This window comes from Petaurus breviceps, unplaced genomic scaffold, assembly GCF_028583685.1.
Source record: "Petaurus breviceps papuanus isolate PSGF00001 unplaced genomic scaffold, PetGlider_PUasm1.0 38, whole genome shotgun sequence".
NCBI classification, from domain to species: Eukaryota; Metazoa; Chordata; class Mammalia; order Diprotodontia; family Petauridae; genus Petaurus; species Petaurus breviceps.
Genome location: NW_027186304.1, coordinates 26,552,731 through 26,573,125, shown reverse-complemented (window position 1 = coordinate 26,573,125; position 20,395 = coordinate 26,552,731). Strand labels below are relative to the sequence as shown.

General features: G+C 36.9%; 1 protein-coding gene across 1 annotated transcript in view; it reads left to right on the top strand.

Annotated features, from left to right (window-relative positions):
* Window positions 1–502: 502 nt before the first annotated feature.
* The window catches only part of ARHGAP28 (Rho GTPase activating protein 28), a 65,171-nt gene continuing 45,278 nt past the window's right edge, over window positions 503–20,395 (top strand). Inside the window, exons 1-3 of the mRNA XM_069099666.1 lie at window positions 503–734; window positions 16,981–17,068; window positions 19,130–19,287. Of these exons, the coding sequence (XP_068955767.1) occupies window positions 669–734; window positions 16,981–17,068; window positions 19,130–19,287 (312 nt within the window). The 5' untranslated portion in view covers window positions 503–668. The remainder of the gene's footprint in view (window positions 735–16,980; window positions 17,069–19,129; window positions 19,288–20,395) is intronic.

Genomic DNA, 20,395 nt, shown 5'->3' with positions numbered 1-20,395 from the left:
CAAGCAAATAAACAAAAACCAGTATCAATCCTCGGTTCAAATCCTACCTGCTACATATCCTAGTTATACGGCCACAGGCAGGCTGCTTCAATTCTGTTTCTCTCTTTCCTCATCAGTAAATGGTGACTGGCTTATTATGAGGTCCAAATGGAATAATGGAGGCAGAGTTCTACCTACCATCCAATCTCATTCTTGTTCTTATGGCAACTCTCATTTAATCAGAATATTTGATTCATTAGGCCAGATTATGTACCAAATAACAGAGAGCATACTTCTTTGAAAAACACAGAGGTATTTTAAGTCCTTTAGACAACTTTCTACAACATAGATTTTAACAAATGAATTCTAATAAGTTCTTGAAACGATTCATTTGAAATGGTAAGATTTTTTGTTTTGTTTTGTTTTTTGCCTTATTATGTTTTCTATTTAACCTCCCCCATCCCTGATACACCCAGGAACATGGCATCTCGTGGTCCAGAGCATGTTCGTAACCCCTCTCTGGTGACCTTTTTACAGAAGGAGAGCTTGAAGCCGAGTGGTTGCAAGATGTGGGTTTGTCGACACTAATCTCAGGAGCTGAAGAGGAAGATGGACAGGCCTTACTCTCCACCTTGACTCGAACCCAGGCAGCTGCAGTCCAGAAGAGGTATAACACCTATACTCAAACCATGAGGAAGAGGAACAAACACTCAGTTCGGGACGTCCGAGACATCTTTGGAGTTGCTGAGTCTCCTGTGAGTAATGAGTACACTCTAAAATGTTTTATTATTTGTTTTCAATTGAAAGCAAAGGCTAGGTAAGGCAGAAGCAATTTATTTTAATTGGAAAGAAAATGACCAGCAGCATTGTACAAAGTTTTACAGATCACGTCCTAAAATTGATAAATATCCTTCATCTGCAATCTCTTATCCAAACTCAAATTCACTCCCTCTCTTTCTGGAAGTTGGAGAGTTATTTTGGCAATGACACAAGTTTTTTGTTGGCTTGTGGTATTTACTACTAATCTAAGCAGTGGGGTGAATGAAGCCCTGTTATCAAGCAGATCAGTGGGGGCGTGCATGTGGCATTCCAAATGTGCTGAATATTGGTTTAAAATGGTAGGTGTACATTAATGGCCTTTATATTTCTGATGAAAGGAAATCATGTCAAAGAAAGAGACTCAGGATTTTTAATCAGATATTCTAAATGTTCTAAAAAGATGTATGTCAAAATTTAGTGAAAGACACATGTCACATATTTAGTGAAAAATGTAAGATTTAATTCCATTTTATTTATAGCTATTTTGGAGCTGTGGTTTTTTGTATGGAAGCTTGCTTCTATTCCTGTTTTTGATTTTTTTATTCATTCATCCATCCATCCATTCATTCATTCTTTAGCAGTGTTCACATTTGTGTAGACTTTACATATAATATCTTACTTAGTCCTTAAAATATTCCCTTGAAATACATAGTGCCAGTATTATTACAATACTGCTTTATGATGAGGAAGCTGAAGCTCAGAAGCTTAGTGAAATGACCTACCCAAGGTCCCACATTTGGCAAGTAGGACTCAAACACAGATCCCATCACTCCTTCTTCTGTGTTTTTGCCTTCCTAGCTCATGAATTGAGCTACTACTCTGTGCAAAGCACTGTATTGTGTATTGTTCCAATTGGAAGTCAAAGAGTAAAAGGCAGGATGGGGGCAAGGGGTGTATTATAAAATAGGAAACAAAGGCTGGTATAATGGATTCAAAAGATTTGAGTTCAGATCATATGCTTTAGTGAAAATGGTCTGCATCCAAAATCCTGATTTACTACTGCATTCCTGACCTTGGGAAAGTCACCTTGGACCTTGAATCTTTGTGAGGTTTAGTTTCCTCATCTGTAAGAAAAGGGAATTAGACTAGACCAAGGGTTCTCAATCTTTTTTTGTACCATGGACCCCTTTGACTTTAGTCCTACTGGATCTCAGATCTCCTTTTCAGTGAGACAGAATGACATTAAGGGAGTTTGAGGTATAGAGTAGAGAAAAAGAGGGATCTCATAGTGAATAAAGTGTCTCGATTCTATGATTTTGTCCAAAATGAAGCAGGTCTTCCTTCCTCAAGAATGACAATAAAAGGATGTTTGTCATTTGGTGTCTATCTCAATTATTAGCATGGTTGCCTCAACCATTTAATTCATTTTGTCAATGTTAGTCTTGCTTTTGGTGGTAGAATTTTTGTTTATTTGACATGAATTTTATCGGGTATGTTCAGGAGAAAACCTCTCCAGGTCCCAAAGAAATATATATCAAACACAAACATGCTCCTAATTCTTTAGCAGAAATAGTAGTAATAGTAATAGTAGTGGTGATCGTGATAGCTTTATTGTTGTCGTCATTTAGTTGTTTCAGTCATGGCCAACTCTTGGTTACCCCATTTGGACTTTTCTTTGCAAAGATACTAGAGTTGCATTTCATTCTCCAGGTCATTGTGTAGATGAGGAACCGAGGCAAACAGGGTTAAGTGATATTCCCAGGGATACACAGCTAGTAAGTATATAGGAAGGTGATCTTCCTGACTCCAGGCCCTGTATTCTATCCACTGGGCTACGTAGCTGCCCTAATCATGATAGCTAGCATATATAATAGCTTTATAACTTTACATATTTTATCTCATTTGATCTTCACATTAAGCCCTGTGAAATAGATGCTATTATGCTCTTTATTTTACAGATGAGTAAGCTGAGGCTGTGAAAGGTTATGTGACTTACCCAAGGTCATACATATAGTAAATATATAAAGCAGGATTCAAATTCAAATCTTCCTGACCCCAAAGCCAACATTTTATCTGCTTCTTAGGAAAACAATACGCCTATGCACTTTTTTGTTTTTGCCATAAGATTCTTACAAGAAAGAATATCTTAATTATGATTTATTTCATTTGAGTCTTTTTGATCCATGCTACAAATAGTACAGAATCTCTGGCATTAATTGAGCAATGAAAGACCAGTCCATAACAATAATGACACCAAATGGCAAATATAGGTAAGAATCAGGTCTTGCCCCCAAATTTAGCCAGCAAGAATTCATAGTCTACTGTGTTTCCTATTCTCTAACAGGGCAAAAAAAGTCCACTTGATTTGCTTTGAAGTTTTTAAAACCTTTGTATATGTAATTAAGGTGTTAGAGTCATACGTAAAAATACTTATTCTTTCAGTTTGAACTAAGTTATAAACACTTGGGAAGAGGATTAATAACCACAGTTTTGGCAAACCCAGTCATCAATCGATGCGCAGATGGCCATATTTAATTTCTATTGTCATATGTCTATTTTTATGTATAATACATATTCAGTCCAGGTTGGGGGTAATGAGAGTCTGTACTTTGGTGGCACCAATGGGAGAAGGAATGAGGGGATAGATTGTCGGAGTGTTACAAAGAATAATGTATATGATGATCTAGTAAGTGATTGCATATTAAGTCTCGAGGGAGAAAAAGAATCCAAGATGACCCCAAGGTTGGAACATGGGAGATCCAAGTCACTGTACAGATAGAAATAAAGAGTTAGAAGAATGTTCTAATATGGATGGTAAATTATGAACTTGGCTTTGGACATGTTAACCTTGGCCCAGATTCAGGTAGAGATATCTTAATGGCAGCAATAGTAGCAGCTATTTTTGTTTGGAATAATAATAGCCAAGATCTATATTGTGTTTTAAGGTTTGCAACATACTTTATATGCAAGACCATTTGAGATGAATAGAGTAAACCCTTCACTGAACCTTACACACCCAATACTTCTCTTCCTCCTTTCTTTTTCTCTTTCTCCTACTATCTCAATAAAAGATTTTCCTGAGTTTTCTCCTTTCCTTCAGTAGAGATTATCTACATCTTTTTCTCAATCCTTCCCTACTCCTGTCTCCCATATAGCCTCCATAGATATGAGTGTTGAACAATTGAGGCCACAGAAGTTCAAATGGGATTAAATTTACATCTTAAAGGAAACTCCAGATTAATCATTTTAGTAAGTTGATTTAGTTCACTTCCTTGTAGTCCTTTAATATAGACTTAAAAAAAACCCAAAATACCTTAATACCAAATAAAATGAGTATTTTCATATGAATAGTAAGGAAGAAAAAGCATTTGAAAGTGAAATCTCTATTGTATACAGCTTGCTTTTATTTTTACAGATATAATTAATTCAACATACTGATAGTCTTTAAGCATAGTGACATAATATAATTAGTTAAATAAACAGAAATTATGCCACTTTGCTTTACCCCTTTACTAAAGGAAGTGAAAGTGTACGGATTGAATGAATGAGAAAGCATTATTAAAAGCTTATTATGTGCCAGTCTCTGTACCAGGCAATATAAATGGTAAAAATGAGACAGTCCTTATTCTCAAAATGCTCTGTAATGTGGATGGAAAGGCCTAGAGAGATCTTAAGGGTGTAACAGTGGTGTGTTTGGCAAGGCTAAGGGGACTTAGGTCACATCAGTAGGTCAGATAACAGTAGCAGGTCTGTAAGACATAGAGGCAGGGCAAGTTGATAAGGTCTGAAGCATATTGGGATGGCCCAATGCTGCAGGAGGAACAGGAAGGGAAGGGTGCATCCCTTGGTCCTGGGTCTTCTTGCCTCCCAGCCATGGCAGGAAAGGGAGACTTCTGGGGAAAGAACATCAATTTTGGCTTGACTAATCACATCATTTGGGATCTTAGGAAATGTCCAGCTTGTTGAGTATCACCTAGAACCCTTGACTGATAATTTAAGCGTTTTTACTACCCGTCATAAATTCTGTGAAATCTGTGACCATTGTTGATCAATGAAAATCAAAAGATGTTTGATGGAATTGATACTGTGTAGAGGTCTTGAATTGACCGCATACTAAATGAGTCAATAATATGATATGGAAGCTAAAAAGGGTAATGTGATGTTAGGTGCTGTGAATGGCAGAGTGGACAAAATATGGGAGGTCATAGTTCTTCAGACTAAATCTACAGTATTGTGCTTATTTTTTGGTGCTATAATTTAGGGAGGACATTGACCTATTACAGAATGTTCAGAGGTTTGCCTCAGTTTCCTCCTCTGTAAAATCAGCTGGAGAAGAAAATGGTAAAGCACTCCAGTTATCTTTGTCAAGAAAACCTCAAAATGGATCACAAAGAGTTGGACTGGATTGAAAAACTGCTGAATAGCAGTCTAAGTAAGTGGCCATGAGAACCTATTTTAAGGTAACAGCTATGGGAATAGAAAGACATTGTCAGGTTAAATCAAGAATCTGATCCATTTATCAGCATTCTTTGAGCCTGGTCATTCTAGTACAAAGTTACCAGACTGTACCATTATTTATCCCAGATCTCTCTGTTTTGTACACAAACATGTTGTAAAAGTCCTTGTTGAATGCCTGGCTGAATTCCTGATAAACTATGTCTACAGCATTCCTGGGACCTATCAGTCTAGTAAACTCATCAGAGAAGTAAGTGATGTCATATGCCTCAAACACTATTGAAGTAATCTCTTAGCCAGTTTCCCTGCTAACAGTTTCTTTCCCCTACAATCTCTCTCATGCATTTTACAGTTTGAATTTACAGTGAATTGTTTGACTAACCCTGCCACCTCCCCAGGCTCTAATTCCTTCCTGGTTTTTTTAAATCTTGACTTAATCTAGCATCTTACAAAGATGCCACCTGGAAAGAGAGGACAATCTAACCAGAAAAAAAAGCATTCTTAGGTGCAGGTATGACTCTTACAAAGAGGAGACATTGCCTTCTCTTTAATGGATATGCAGCATTTCCTCCTTTTTATGTTTCTTCATTTGGTTGTGTTGTAGCCATTAAAAAAAAACCGATACCAGAAAGGGGGGTAAAACACATACCACTTCAGTAAAAGAAAAAAAAAATCGGTACCCTCCACACAAAGAGACATCTTTTGAGGGCCTTGTCTAAAAGGAAAACCTGTTTTCTAAATACATTTGAATCCTGCTGGCTCAGTCCCTCTCATAATAGCTCCCAGCTGTTTACAGCAGTTTTATCTTCCAGGAACAATGGCAAGAACGCATTCTGCTTAACCACCCTCAAACCTAATTTCTGCTGCCAGCAACTCATCCAGAGTGTGTGTGCTGCTGGTGGGCGAGGGGGAGGGAGGAGAAATATTCTGGGGGGTTGGTTTGAAAAAGGGAAGCTCTGAGAGCCTGAGCATGTCTACACCTCCCAACAGCAGATTTCTTTTCCTTGGGACTCAGTGGTCACTATAAGATGTTGATGACTTGGTTCTTTCCGCTGGCCCTGTGGTCCCTTGCTTGTCTTGTATGACTTGTCTAAATGGAAAAAGGACTCTAGCAGACATGACTGTTTCCTCTGCATCAACTTTCTGCTATTCATATTTCCTCTTCTAATGGGAGTTCTTTTGTGCTGCGTGTCACTGAATGATGCTGGTACTTTCATTTTTAATAATACTTAACTGGAGAGCAGAATCTCAGATGCAAATATATTTATCAGGAAGCCTGATGAACACTTCTTAGCCATATTGTGAAAGATTTTGTTTTCTTCAAGGTAAAGAAAAAAACAAGTTAATATTAAAACAAAACACCTAATTGTGGTAGCGATCCCAGGCTGTTTCATTTCAACCAGAATCATTCTTTCCACGCTGCATAAAACACCAAGTGTTATATTGTCCACTCATAGATTTTCATAGCAGCATTATATGTAATTGGTGGAAAAACAGGAATGTCCAATAATAGGGGAGTGATTATATAAATTGTTTATGATAAAAGGCAGTTTGGTACAGTCAGCCACAGAGGAAAAGACCTCAGATCCAGTCTGTGTCTTCCTGGACAAGTCACTCTAAAGTTCTAAGTTGCAAAGACAGCCTTTTCACCAGGAATTCCCTATATTAATGAAATCAGAGGTCTAGCTAAAAGAAAATCTATCAGTTAATCATTAAGCATGTATAAGGACCTCTATATGTGCTAGGTGCTGGGGATACAGAGACAACAGCAAAATAACCTCTCCCCTCAAAGTATTTTTTTGGGTGAGACATCTATAAAACACAAACAAAAGAAAACATGAGGTGATCAGGGAGTGGCAGGGTGGATGAGGTGGAGGAGTTGGAATGAATGTGGAAAGGTAGAGTGGGGCTGGGTTAGGAAGAGCTTTAAAAACCAAATCCAAGAACTTCCATTTAATCCTCTAAGTAATAGGCAGCCAGGGGAGTTTATTGAATAAGAGAGTGACAAGATTAGACCTGCCTAAGGAAAACCACTTTGGTGTCTGACTAGAGGATATATTGCAATAGGGAGAGAATGGAGACAGAGAAAGCAGTTCAGAAGCAATGAGGGCCTGAAATAGGTTAGTGACTAGGTGTGTGAGAGAGGAGAAGCCAGGAGGGGCGTGTATGCCAAGAGATGATATGGAAGAAGAAACAATGAGATTTGGCAATTGCTGATATATATATATATATATATATAATCACAATGGAATACTAATAATAATGTAATTAAGATGGACCTAACATGGGGAATACTGTATAAAGAAGTCTCAAAAGAGATACTTGTAAAATAATTTTTAAAATTATAAAATAAAAACCCTTATAAGATAATAATAAATAATAAGAAATAGAACGAGAAAAAGGAATACACACGGCTTTTCACATAAAAAGAAAAGTTAATGAAAATGTATGGATGAAGAATCTTGAGTACTTAGAGTGACTGAAAAATGATTATGATACTTTAGGCATCGAAACTAATTTAAATGTAAATAGTTACATTACTTACAATAGTAAGTTTAGTTGACAATGACAAGCTTTAAGTAAAACATTTATAATTATAATTACTTCTTTTTTTAATGTATTTTAAATTAGTTCCTGACCTTAATGGCCAAGACATCTTGAGAAGTTAATTCTGTTGACTGCCTATTTTAGGGTTTAGCAACTGGATGGGGGCAGCAAAGTGATGCCAGGTCTGGAGTCAGGAAGACTCATCTTTGTGGGTTCAAATCCAGCCTCAGACACTTACTAGCTGTGTGTCCGTGGGTAAGTCATTTAACCCTGTTTGCCTCAGTTCCTCCTGTATAAAATGAGCTAGAGAAGGAAATGGCAAACAGCTGTAGTATCTTTGCCAAGAAAACCCCAAATGGGGCCACGAAAAGTCGGACACAACTGAAATGACAGACCAACAAACTGGATTAAGTACACATCAAATACAGCCTCCTAATGTCTTTCCTCATCTCTCTAGCTGTCAGCATTTTTTCTCCTGAAATTAAATAATATATATTTTGCATATATTTCTATGTGTACATATTATTTTTCCCCATAGAACTTAAGTTCCTTAAGGGGAGAGACTTTAAAAAAAAATTTTTTTTTCCAGAGATTGACACAATACCTGCTTAATAAATGTTAGTTGATTGTTCTGATTCTACCAGGAAATTAGATTACATTTAGTACACACACAAACATACCCATATACACATACACACATATGCACATATATACATGCAGTTTATTATGTAAGTATATATGCATGTATATGTATGGATATATACATCTATGTATGTATGTATATATGTGTGTAGATATATCTTTATATCTATCTCCAAGACTATATCTTTATATATTGTCTAGTATTTCAGTAGTAAAGAGAATGATTGCTAACCCTAAAAAAGGCTTATTGACAGAACATTTGTTTTTTGGAAAGAAACAAGTCTATCAATAGATCCAGTTGATTAAAAACAGAATTGTTGGACTGGATAGTAAAACTTAGAGTAATTAAATTAATTGGTCACTCAAACTCTCTAAGCTTCTAAAGGAAGAGATTGAACTAGATAATCTTTAAGGTAAAAATTTCTGATTACGTGAATTCATAAAAATCATGGTATCACAAAGTTTCAGAGTTGGAAGGTCCTTCTGACTCTTTTGCTACAAATCCATGACTCTTTCTACCATTCCAGTGGTTCTCAAAAATGGTGTGCCTTGAGTTTCAAATTTTGGATGTTACTACAGATTAAAAAAAAAAGTGTATGTATAGAGATAAAATTTTGTTCAGTGTTAATTTGATTTACCCAGCATACGTACCATAAAAATAGTATTCACAAAAATAAATAGGAGTCATCTATTACACATATGCACTAATTTCACAATCTCAGACCTTCAGCTCCCAAGGAACACACAAAAATATTGCTGTTTATTGAAGGCCATCTGTGTATGCACCAGTCTCCAGCCTGCCTTGGAGTATTGCCAGAGGGCTACAATACTTCATGGAAATTTTGTATGCTGTGTGCCATGAGGGAAAAAAAGTTGGAGAACCACTGTCCTACATCGTGCTGCCCTTGACTTTCTTTTCATGGCATACACTTGGCCATATTCATCCTTCTCAGTTGGAAAACCCACGATGCTGATGGGGCCTTAAAGAGGAAATATGGTGTCTGGCCCTTAGTAGGTATTTAATAAAAATCATTTGTTCATTCATTGAAGTGAAATCCACCAAGAAGTAGGAAAATCATTAAAGCTCCTCAAAGAAACATACCGTTCTATAAGTAAAACCAACAGCTTCCAGTGAGGCTGCCTATTTTCGCCCCCTTTGCATTTCAGCTGTTTGCCATGTGCCTATCTTTTTTTTTTTTTAAGAGTGGTACCGGGAGGAGTGATTTGTGTCCACCCTTACGTCAAGTCTGTCTGAATGGTTTGTGCTCTCTGACTCACACTCCTGCTCACCCTTAGGCCCTAGTCACCATACCAAGGTGATCATAGTCAAATGCAATTTATGTTATTCCCTTTAGTCCTAACCTTTCTCTGTTAGATACAAATTGGATTTTTTCCTCAGCAGGAAGCAATTTCAAGGTCACTGGAACTAAAGCAAACGGAGAGAGAAAATTAATTTCCATTTTCCTTTGCCTATTAGCAACTGCAACATTTAAGTCTATATTATCCCTTTGTTCAAAATGTCATTATTAACTCATTACTTTTCACAACCACACAATTTTCTCTGTTACCCAGTCTCAAACCTCCCATCTTTGATTTTCCTCCTTTATCTCAGATACGAGGTCAGTTATCAAATGCTATCAAATTTTCTTTGATGTTTCTCTCATATCCCTCCTTCCTTTTCCATTCCCATTGCTGACACCCTAGCTCAAGCCCTCATCACTTTGTGCCTATAATAATTTCTATATTTCAATTATTATTGCAGCTTCCCTGACTATAGTCTCTTCCCTTCCCTACCACTTCCATTTCTTTGCCAGAGAATATTCTTTTAAAATTACTTCCATCCTTCTTCAGAACTCTCCAATAGCTTCCTCTTGCTGACTCTGGCAAGTCTGAATTATTCAGCTTGGCTTTCAAAGCCTTCCATAATTGCTCCAACTCTATCCAACTTAATTTTCTACTATTCCCCACATGCTACCTTCACTCCAGTAGTCAGTCCCTAACCTCTAAGATCTTTTCCATTTCTTCTGTTTTCATGACTATGCCACTGGCCATGTTCTTGCTTTTGACTGGAAGGCCCTTTCCCATCTTCTGCTTATCCAAATTCTACCTCTGCTAGTCCCACTTCATTTAGGAAGCCATGATTCTTTACTCTATCCCTTATCAATCATCCTCTCCTCCAAACTTATCAAGCCATTAAATACTTAAAAAACTATAGTTCCTGTCAGTGCTTAATTACACACTTACCTTATACTCTTATTCCATGAATGATTGTTTTGTCTTCCCAATGAGATTTTAAGCCTCTTTCTAGAATATATATAATGTTTACAACTGTGAAGTAGAAGAAAACTAAACTCTCTATAATTATGATGACCAAAGTTGGCTACTTCTTTTCTCTTCAAAAGTGGGGGACCTATGATATCAGACTAAGTTGGTATGTCAGTTTCTCTCTGTCTCTGTCTTTATCTCTGTCTCTGTCTCTCTGTCTCTCTCTCTCTCTCGCTCTGTCTCTCTCTCTCTCTCTCTCTCTCTCTCTCTCTCTCTCTCTTTGTCTCTACCTCTCTGTCTCTCTCTTTCTCTCTCTCTCTGTCTCTTTCTGTCTCTCTCTCTTTCTGTTTCTTTCTGTCTCTGTCTCTCTCTGTCTCTCTCTTTCTCTTTCTGTCTCTCTCTCTTTCTGTCACTGTCTCTCTTTCTCTCTCTGTCTCTCTTTCTCTTTCTGTCTGTCTGTCTCTCTCTCTCTCGCTGTCTCTGTCTCCCTCCCACACTTCTTCCCTTTCTTTTCTGCTCCCTCATCTCTTGAGTATTTGGTGGAAAGGATGACTGGATGGGTAGGAGAAAAGGGAGGGATGTTGATATGAATAAATGAATGAAAGAAAAAACTTTTATCAATTGCTTACTATGTACCAAGTATTGTGTTAATTGCTGCATATTTAAAAAAAAGGACAAAAACAGGATCTGAGATTTCCCCAGTACTTCGAAAGACAGAACTCCCTTTACCAATGCAGATCAGCATATTCTCTGAATCAGAAGTTATACTTGCCCATGAGGAGCTTACTTTCTGAGGGTTGTAAAATGTGCACAGATAAGTAATAACAAAATAATACAAAAATATGAAGCAGCACTAACATCTTGAGAACTCAGAAAAGTCTTACAGAGGAGGTTGCACCTTAGCTATGCTTCAAAGGAAAATAGGGATTTCTGATAACTTCAAAAGAAAAGAGCGAAGGGGGATATTGTATTTCAGACATGGGAGAAAAGCCTGTGCAAAACTTCACAGGAAGTTGAAATATCATATATGCAAAAGGGCTAGTCAATTTGACTGGGATGGACAGTGTGGGGAGGAAAATAATATGAAATTAAAGAAGAAGGGTAGTTCTGGGAACCAGATGTTGGAGGCTTTAAATTCTAGGCTGAAGAGTTTTTAAAATTTTATCTTCATAGCAATAGGGAGTTACTGAAAATTTTTGAGTTAGGGGATTATTATGGTCAGATCTATTTTTAGGAATATAACTTTTGCAGCTGTGATAAAGTTTAGAGAGAGGAGAGACGGGAAGAAGAGACATCAATGGGAGGCTGGTATAGTAGCCCAACCAAGAGGTAATGGGAGACATTTTGTAGAGATAGAGTTAATGGGACTCTTCAACTGATTGGATAGGGGTGGATGAGAGAGAAGGTGGACTCCAGAATACCTCTAAGGTTTTGAGCCTCATTAACTTGGGAGGATGGTGGTATTCCCCATAGAAATAGAGAAGTTTAGGAGAGGGACAGGTTGGAGGGGAAATTATATCAATTGTGTTAAGTAAGTAGGGTTTTGTTTTCTTGTAAAATCTCTTTATATCTAGATCATGTATCCATTTTGACCTTATCTTGGTAAATGGTGTAGTATATTGGTTTGTGCCCAGTTTCTTCCATACTACTTTCCAATTTTCCCAACAATTTTTATGGATAGGTGAACAATTTATGGATAAACAAGAGAAATAGAGTAAAATCAGGTGTAAAATAGATAATTTCAATTACATTGAATTAAAAAGGGTTTGTACAAATAAAACAAATATAGCCAAGATAAAAAGGAAAGCAGAAAATTGGGGGGGGGGGGTTATACATAGTTTATTAGATAAAGGTCTCAAATCTAAAATATATAAAGAGCTTTGTCAAATATATAAGAATACACGTCATTCCCCAATTAATAAATGGTCAAAGGATATGAACAGGCAATTTTCCAAAGGAGAAATCAGAACAATTTATAGTCATATGAAAAAAAATGCTCCAAATAATTCTTGATTGGAGAAATGCAAATTAAAACAACCATGAGATATCATTTTATACCTACCAGTTTGACTAAAATGATAGAAGGGGAAAGTGATAAATGTTGGAGGAGATGTAGAAAAAAAATTAATTCATTGTGGTTAGAATTGTGAACTGTTCCTACCTTTTTGGAGAGCATTCTGGAATTATACCTAAAGAATTATTAAACTACCTATATACCCTTTAACCCAACAATACTGCTAGTTAGTCTATTTCCAAAGATAATTAGAGAAAAAAGGAAAAGAACCTATATGTTCTAAAATGTTTATAGGAATTCTCTTTGTGGTGTCAAAGAACTGGAAATTGCAGGAATACCCAATCAGTTGGGATGAACAAGTTGTGGTATATGATTGTGATGGAATACTACTGTGCTATAAGAAATGATGGAATACTACTATGCTGTAATTAATGATTTAAAAAAATATATAGCAAGACTTTTATAAAGTAATGAAGAGCAAAATAGGCAGAACCAAGAGAACATCATATATAATATTGTTTTAAGAATGACTTTGAGTGAATAAGTTATTTTGACTATTATAAATACCTAAATTAACCATAAAGGAAGAAAGAACTGATAAATAGAAGTATTTGTAGAATAATTTTACATATATTCCTATTTGTATCTAATGATGACCATCTCTAGAGTGGGGCAAAGGGGGAAGAAAGAAAAGAAGTTTATATGATAATTTTATTGTATATTTGAAAAGAATAGCAAGCTGTACATACTGTACTATATTGTGGAAATGCTTGTTTTATTTCGTAAGTTAAAAATAAAATAAAACAAAGTAGACAACTTGGGAATATGTTCTGGGATCTTACCCCCTCTGGTAACTAAACTTGTGTTAAAATGTTGAAGGTATGTATTTGTACAAAAATATTTATAGCAGTTCTTTTTTGTGGTGGCAGAGAATGGGAAATTGAGATGACCATCAATTGGGTAATAACTGAAGGAATTGTGGTATGTGATTGTGATGGAATGCTATTGTGTTATAAGAAATAATGAATAGGATAGTTTCAGAAAAACCTGGGAAGACTTATATGAATTGATACAAAGGGAAATGAGCAGAACCAGGAGACTATTATACATAGTAATAACAATATTGTAAGGATGATCAACTGTGAAAGACTTAGCTACTCTGATAAGTACAGTGATCTAAGACAATTTCAAAGGAACCATGATGAAAAATGCTATCTACCTCCAGAGAAAGAACTGATAAACTCTGAGCATAGGTTGAGGCATACTTTGTAACTTTTTTGTCTGTGTGTGCACACACATACATGTATGCATGTTTGTGTGTGTATATGTTTTCTTTTGTAACATGGCTAATATGGAAATATGTTTTGCAAGACTTCACATATACAATCAATATCATATTGCTTGACTTTTCAAGGGGTGGAGGGAGAGAATTTGGAATTCAATTTAAAATAATGAATATTAAAATATTTTTTACATGTATTTGGGAAATAAAAGTTGAAGGTATGTTTGTGAGGTTTGCTGCAAACGTTATAACTGCACACAGTGAATCCACACATGGCACAGTATGGATTAGTTGGAGAACTTAAGGAAGTCTTTGAATTTCAGTTGCCATATGCTCAGTACTGAGATGCAGGTGGCACCACCAGCACTTTATTTTTTAGTGAAACATGGACATTATTGGTTTAATAAAGGGGATACATAGCCATGGGTGGGACCATTTTTGCCTTTTCCACTCAACTGCCAAGCGCATATTTCTTCACTTTAAGCGCTTACCTTAATAAAAGTTGCTATAAGTTGGAACTTTTTTGCAATTATTTGGGGGTATTTTTTTCCCTCCAAATTTTGGACAAATGGTAAATACATTCAATAAACAGCTGCCTTGCAGCAGCCAGAGATAAAGCTTAAAAAAATTAAAACCACGGATAAGAGCTATCTTTGAACACAATGGAAAAGAAAATGAGCTTCAGAGCCAGATACATAGAGAAAACACCAGGCTCTGGTGGGAAATAAAAGAAGTGTAGCCTCACATTTTTGGTCTGTGTATAATGTGCAAAGGCTTGTTGGCTAAATAGACATTTTCTCAGCCATGTTTACATATGCCGATCATGAACTCTTCCAGGAGGGTCATTTTAAAACATGAAGAACGCTTTGTATCTGTGCTTACCTAGACTGTATTAATGTGTATACACCGGTTATTGGTATCCAACAACACCCAAAGATTAGGATACGGCGCCAAGACTGCTATCACATGTGCTTAACTTCCATACATTATTTCAGACTAATTCAGCGCCCGCTGAGATCTTAAAGACCAAAGCAGTTCCGAAAATACTAGTGCTCAGCTCCTTCATAAACATTATCTTACCATAGTTTGCATGGAGTTCAGTGTTGAAATTGTAATTTAATATAATGTAATAAACTATAATGTAAGTATGTGTCATTTTCAGTAAGGATGCCCTGGCCCAGAATAAAGATAATCAAAGTAGCTGGACCTGAGTTGGAATCCTATCTCAGATATTTGTAGCTGAGTGGCCCTAGACAATTCACTTAACCTTTCTGGGCCTCACTTTCCTCATCTGCAAAATGGGTGAGGTTAAGTTTAATGATCTCTGATATCCCTTCCAGTTTTAAATTTGTTAAACTGCATTTGGTGTTAGAGTGAAAAAAGGTGGAATCATCACTTAATAAATTCTTAAACTTTATATCAAGGAGGCAAATGTATAAAAGTATATGCAAACACATTAATAGTTGAGAAGGTCAGAGATTTTGATCAATACATGGTACTTCCCTGGAAGCCATATGTGAGCTAAACCAATGAAGGATTTACCAGAAATGAAGGCAGAATTCATTAGAATGAACAATGTGCAAAGAGCACTCATTTGCTGTATTAAAATTAGCAGACTGAAATGGCGGCTGGACCTTTAGTCTGTTCATATTTATAGAAATATATTTGTGGTTGAGGGGAGGGAGGCAGAGAAAAGAACTAGAATCTAAGGAGATGACTTAGATTGCCTCTTAAGACGATTGGGAGAAAGCCTAACAAATTGTGACATGTGCATGTGACAGAGTGTTATTGAACTATAAGGAATGATGAAGGAGATGATTCCAGGGGATTCTGGGTAGTATAAATTGATATAGAGGGAGGAACAGAGCCAGGAAAACAGTTTGTACAAGGACAGCAACATCATAAAGACAAACAGCTTTGAAAGGCAAGAACACTGATCAATGCAGTGACCAGCCATGACTCCAGAGGGCTTATGAGGAAGCATATTACTCACCTCCTGACAGAGAGGTGAGGGATAGAAGGGTAGAAAAAGACTTGCATTTTTGGCTTGCCTTGTGTGGACCTATTTTTCTTGATTGTACTTATTTATTACAAGTCTTTTTTTTCCCTTTCTTTTTCTCATTTTTAATTGGAGGATACAGGGGCAGGGGAGGGAGGTTAAGCAATAAAAATGTCCCCCAAAAGAGGGCCATCATAGCATTTAAAAATGAACAGGAGGAAATTCAGGAGGAAGCACAAACTGGCTGCTCAGTTTTTAAAGTAATACACACACACACGTACAGATATACATATATACACACACATTCACGTATCTATATATATCCATTTTGTTCATTTGTTTCAGTCATGTCTGACTCTTTGTGACTCCCATTTGGGATTTTCCTGGTGAAGATACTGGAGGGGTCTGTTATTTCTTTCTCTAGCTCATTTTTATTGATGAGGAAACTGAAGTAAACAGGGTTAAGTGACTTGCTCAGGGTCACACAGGTAGTATCTGAGACCAGATTTGAACTCAGGTCCTCCTGACTACACACACACACACACACACACACACACACACACACACACACGTGTATGTATGTATGTAAATAGGTATGTATGCATACATATGTACATATGTATATGTGTATATCCATACACATATTTTATAAAGCAATCATTATTTAGATAATGATAATAACTAATATTTATATAGAATTCTAAAATTTGTAAAGTGCTTTCCAATTATTATCTCATTTGATCCTCCTAACAGCCCTGGAAGGTAGGTGCTATGATTATCCGCCTTTTACAGAAGGGAAAACTGAGGCAGATAGAAGTTAACTCACAGTGCTGGTAAGCATCTGAGGTGGAATACAGACTCAATCTTCTTGATTCCAGGTGAAGCATGCTCTCCATTGCACCTTGTGGAGAAGCATAGTTTCATACAGAATCTTGTTATGTTCAGCTATGTGCATGAAAATGCCCCTTTTTGTGTTTAAGTTCAGAATTTTAAAAATTAAGCAAACAAAAAAAATATGTTTTTCCGCATCTTTTATAGCCTCCATTTGATCCAGTTCCAGTATCTCTTGTTCCTGCAAATGGTGTACAGGTACCAGGGAAGAAACCAGTTTGGAAAGCAGTTAATTGTGAGTAAGCTACCATGTAATCAAACTTCAGTTCACCTGTCTATTCATCTTTTTTGGGATGTATGGGGTGGGATCATGCTATGTGTATACAAAACTAAAAATGATTGCAACAGTTCCTAAAGTAATTCACATGTGAGTATATTAAAAATACACTCTCTTTTTCTTTATCATTTGCCATATACTTGAGAAATAAAAGAAATTGGGTCCAAAAGGCTTTGTCTCTTATCAAGCATATGACAGATTTCTTTGATTTAGGGACTGGTATTCTGAATCTGCTTAGAAGTCAAAAGTAATCTGGGAAACAGGCATGAAATCCATTTATGGATTACTGATTCCATTATATGTCAAGTACTAACACTGACACAAGGATAGATTTTTGTGCTAGGTTTCCTCTGCATGTAAGGTGACCTTATTATTGAGGAGACAGTTCTCATAAGGAATATGGTCCTGCTGGCCCCTGTTAGCAGCCCTAAGCAAATTACTCCATATATATGTGCTATATATAGATAGCCAACAGGGGCTACTATTTTATTGCAAAGTTCTAGAAAATGCTGGAAAAGGGATCTTCCAACAGTTATTATACCTTGCCCCTTTCTTACCACACTGTTATTAAATTTAGACCATGCTGCAAGAAGGGAAATGACCATGTTGTATCCACTGATGTGGGGCACCCATTTTATATGGGGTACCCTCTTCCAATAGGTCTGCCTGATCCTTAGAAAGTTCACAGAATTTTAGAGTTTGAGGAGACCTTAGAGTCTGTACAGTCCAATCCATACCTTCACAAGAATCCACTCTATCATGTATTTGACAAGTAGACATCCAGCCACCAATGGAAGACCTTCTAGTAAGGAAGAATCACATCATGGGTTAGCACCAGCTGTAAGGTGGTCTAGCTTAATCTCATATCCAGTTCAAATCTAAATCTGTTTCTCTGCAGTTTCCACCCATTCATTGCTACTAGTTCTGCACTCTAGGATCAAAAAGAAAAAAAGGTTAAACCATTCTCATTCACATTTCTTCTTATGGTCAAAGGTAGTGTATGCTTGTAGACATGTATGTGGGTTCACCTCATAGTGACCATTATTATTGGTCCTTCCTCCTCTACCCAGGAGAAGGACCAATGTTAATGCTTCCTCCAGGGTTTGCCATATATTCTGTTCTTCTTGTTCAAGGAGAACAGGTCTAATATATGGTTATAACCAGTCTAGATCCAGTAATTCACTGTCCCCTGCTTTGACCATCAAAGCAGGACTTCTGAGAGACTGATAATCAGATAAATATTGCCTTTGCTACTCTTTGTTGGCAATCTACTGCCCTTTGGTGCCAAAAAGAATCCCTATCATTCTAAGCCAAAGTTCCCTTCTCTGACCACTACTCCATTCTCCTTCATAACCATGTCATATCCCTTCTTGTGGTGCCAATGTCCCACCCTTCCCTACCCTAACTTTGTGCCCTCTGGAGTCCATTCTGTTATTAACAAACTCCCCTTCCCTTTAGATCTGTGACCTACCCCTATAAATTACTTGTATATATTTCATATTTTGTTCTATGTATACATGTTGTTTTTCGCCAGTAGAATGTAGGGTTCTTGAGGGCAGGAGCTGTATATATCCCTGGCCCCCAAAATATTGCCTGGTACTTGGTGTTTAATACATGATCATTGAATTGAATTGAATTCACTTCTCCCCTAAGTCTTCCCTGATCCACTATCTTCCTAAAATGTAGCTCTTGGAACACTGTTTCTGTGGCAAATTAGAATATGTGTCCAAGAACACACAGGAAGAGGTTAGATCAAAAATGAGGGGAGCAGGTGGAATAGAAATGGGTAGTCTGTCTGAGCAATAGTGACAGCATTGACTGTAGGCTCCACATTGGGCAACACCAAATTATTGCTGAACTAAACTCCGTTGGTTTGAGCCTGATGGCGCTTGTGTTCGTGTGAGCTCTGTGACCGCTCACTTAGCTAGGAAGGTAGGTGAAATGCTTTATACTGTGTTGAGGGCACCATTTGACAAATGGCTCATGATATGTCCTCATGTCCTTTGCTCACTTTTTCAGCCAACAGTTGTCTTGACTGTGGATTAGATAAAGATACTCCATCAGTAGCAGAAGAATTGTCCTTTGAGGTTTCTTTCTCAGAGTCTATCACAGAGATTCCCAAGGAAAAAGAAGGTCTTAAATCACAAAGGTTTAAAAAGGAAGATTCTTCCTTAACTGTAAGTAGCAACCCTCATGGTTATACTGTTATCTGTTCTCTATACAACTAGCTGGCTGTGACCTCTGACAAGCTACTTTATCCCTCTTTGCCTTTTTTTCGCCTATTTTCCTCATCTGTAAAATGATGGGATTAGACTAAATGACTTTTCAAGTCTTTGTTTCTATGATTTTGATTTCTTGCTGGAATCCCTGTAGCACAAAGAGCAAGATATTTGGTGTATGTGTGTGTTTGTGTGTGGGTGTTTCAGAATTTCTCATTCTGAAAAGGGCCATCCTGCTTAGCTTTTCCATTTTCTAGTCTTTTCCTGTAATATATGAACCATATTCATTTTTGTAATGTAAACAGGAATAATTCTCTGATTAGTTCAGTAAACAGTTCAATGCTCCCATAGAAAAACAAGCTTGGCCTCCTTTGGGGATGGTTAAAACAAGAGGAAATAGAAATGGTATATTACTGTAATACTGTTACTCCTAACCAGAATTCATCTGTCCAGTAACTTCACCTATATAGAATAATGTCAAGGTCCAGGAAATGAACTAAATATAGTTATTTGAGCATCCAAAATAGACTTTCCCAAAAATCTATGGTCTAAGGCTTACAGGATTTGTATATGAGAGAGCCTCTCAAAACCCTCAATCAGAACTTAGTTATTTATATTTTACGCATAGTATTTTTTTCTTTTCCAATTATATGAAAACACAATTTTTATCATTCAGTTTTTAAACTTTGGAGTTACAAATTCTCTTTCTCCCTCTCCTCTCTGAGATGGCAAGCAGTTTAACATAGGTTATACATTACATGCAATTCTAATAAGCTTGTTTGATAATGTCCTGGATAAAACAGATGACATCTTTCTAGGCTGGATGACCCAGGTTCTGCCTGAGGGCATTGGAATTTAGAGGGCAAATGGTTTAAATAATCATTTTAAATGATTATGCAACTTTAAAAATTGCATTTTAACAAAACTTTCTCTCTAGCAACCAAAAAACTAGTTATCAAGAATACTTAATTAAATTAGGCAGAGATCATTTAGGACAATTCTTCTCCCTAGCAGCCACACACCAAGTGAATTCTTCCCTTGGCCAGCCCCTGGTGTAGCGGGAACC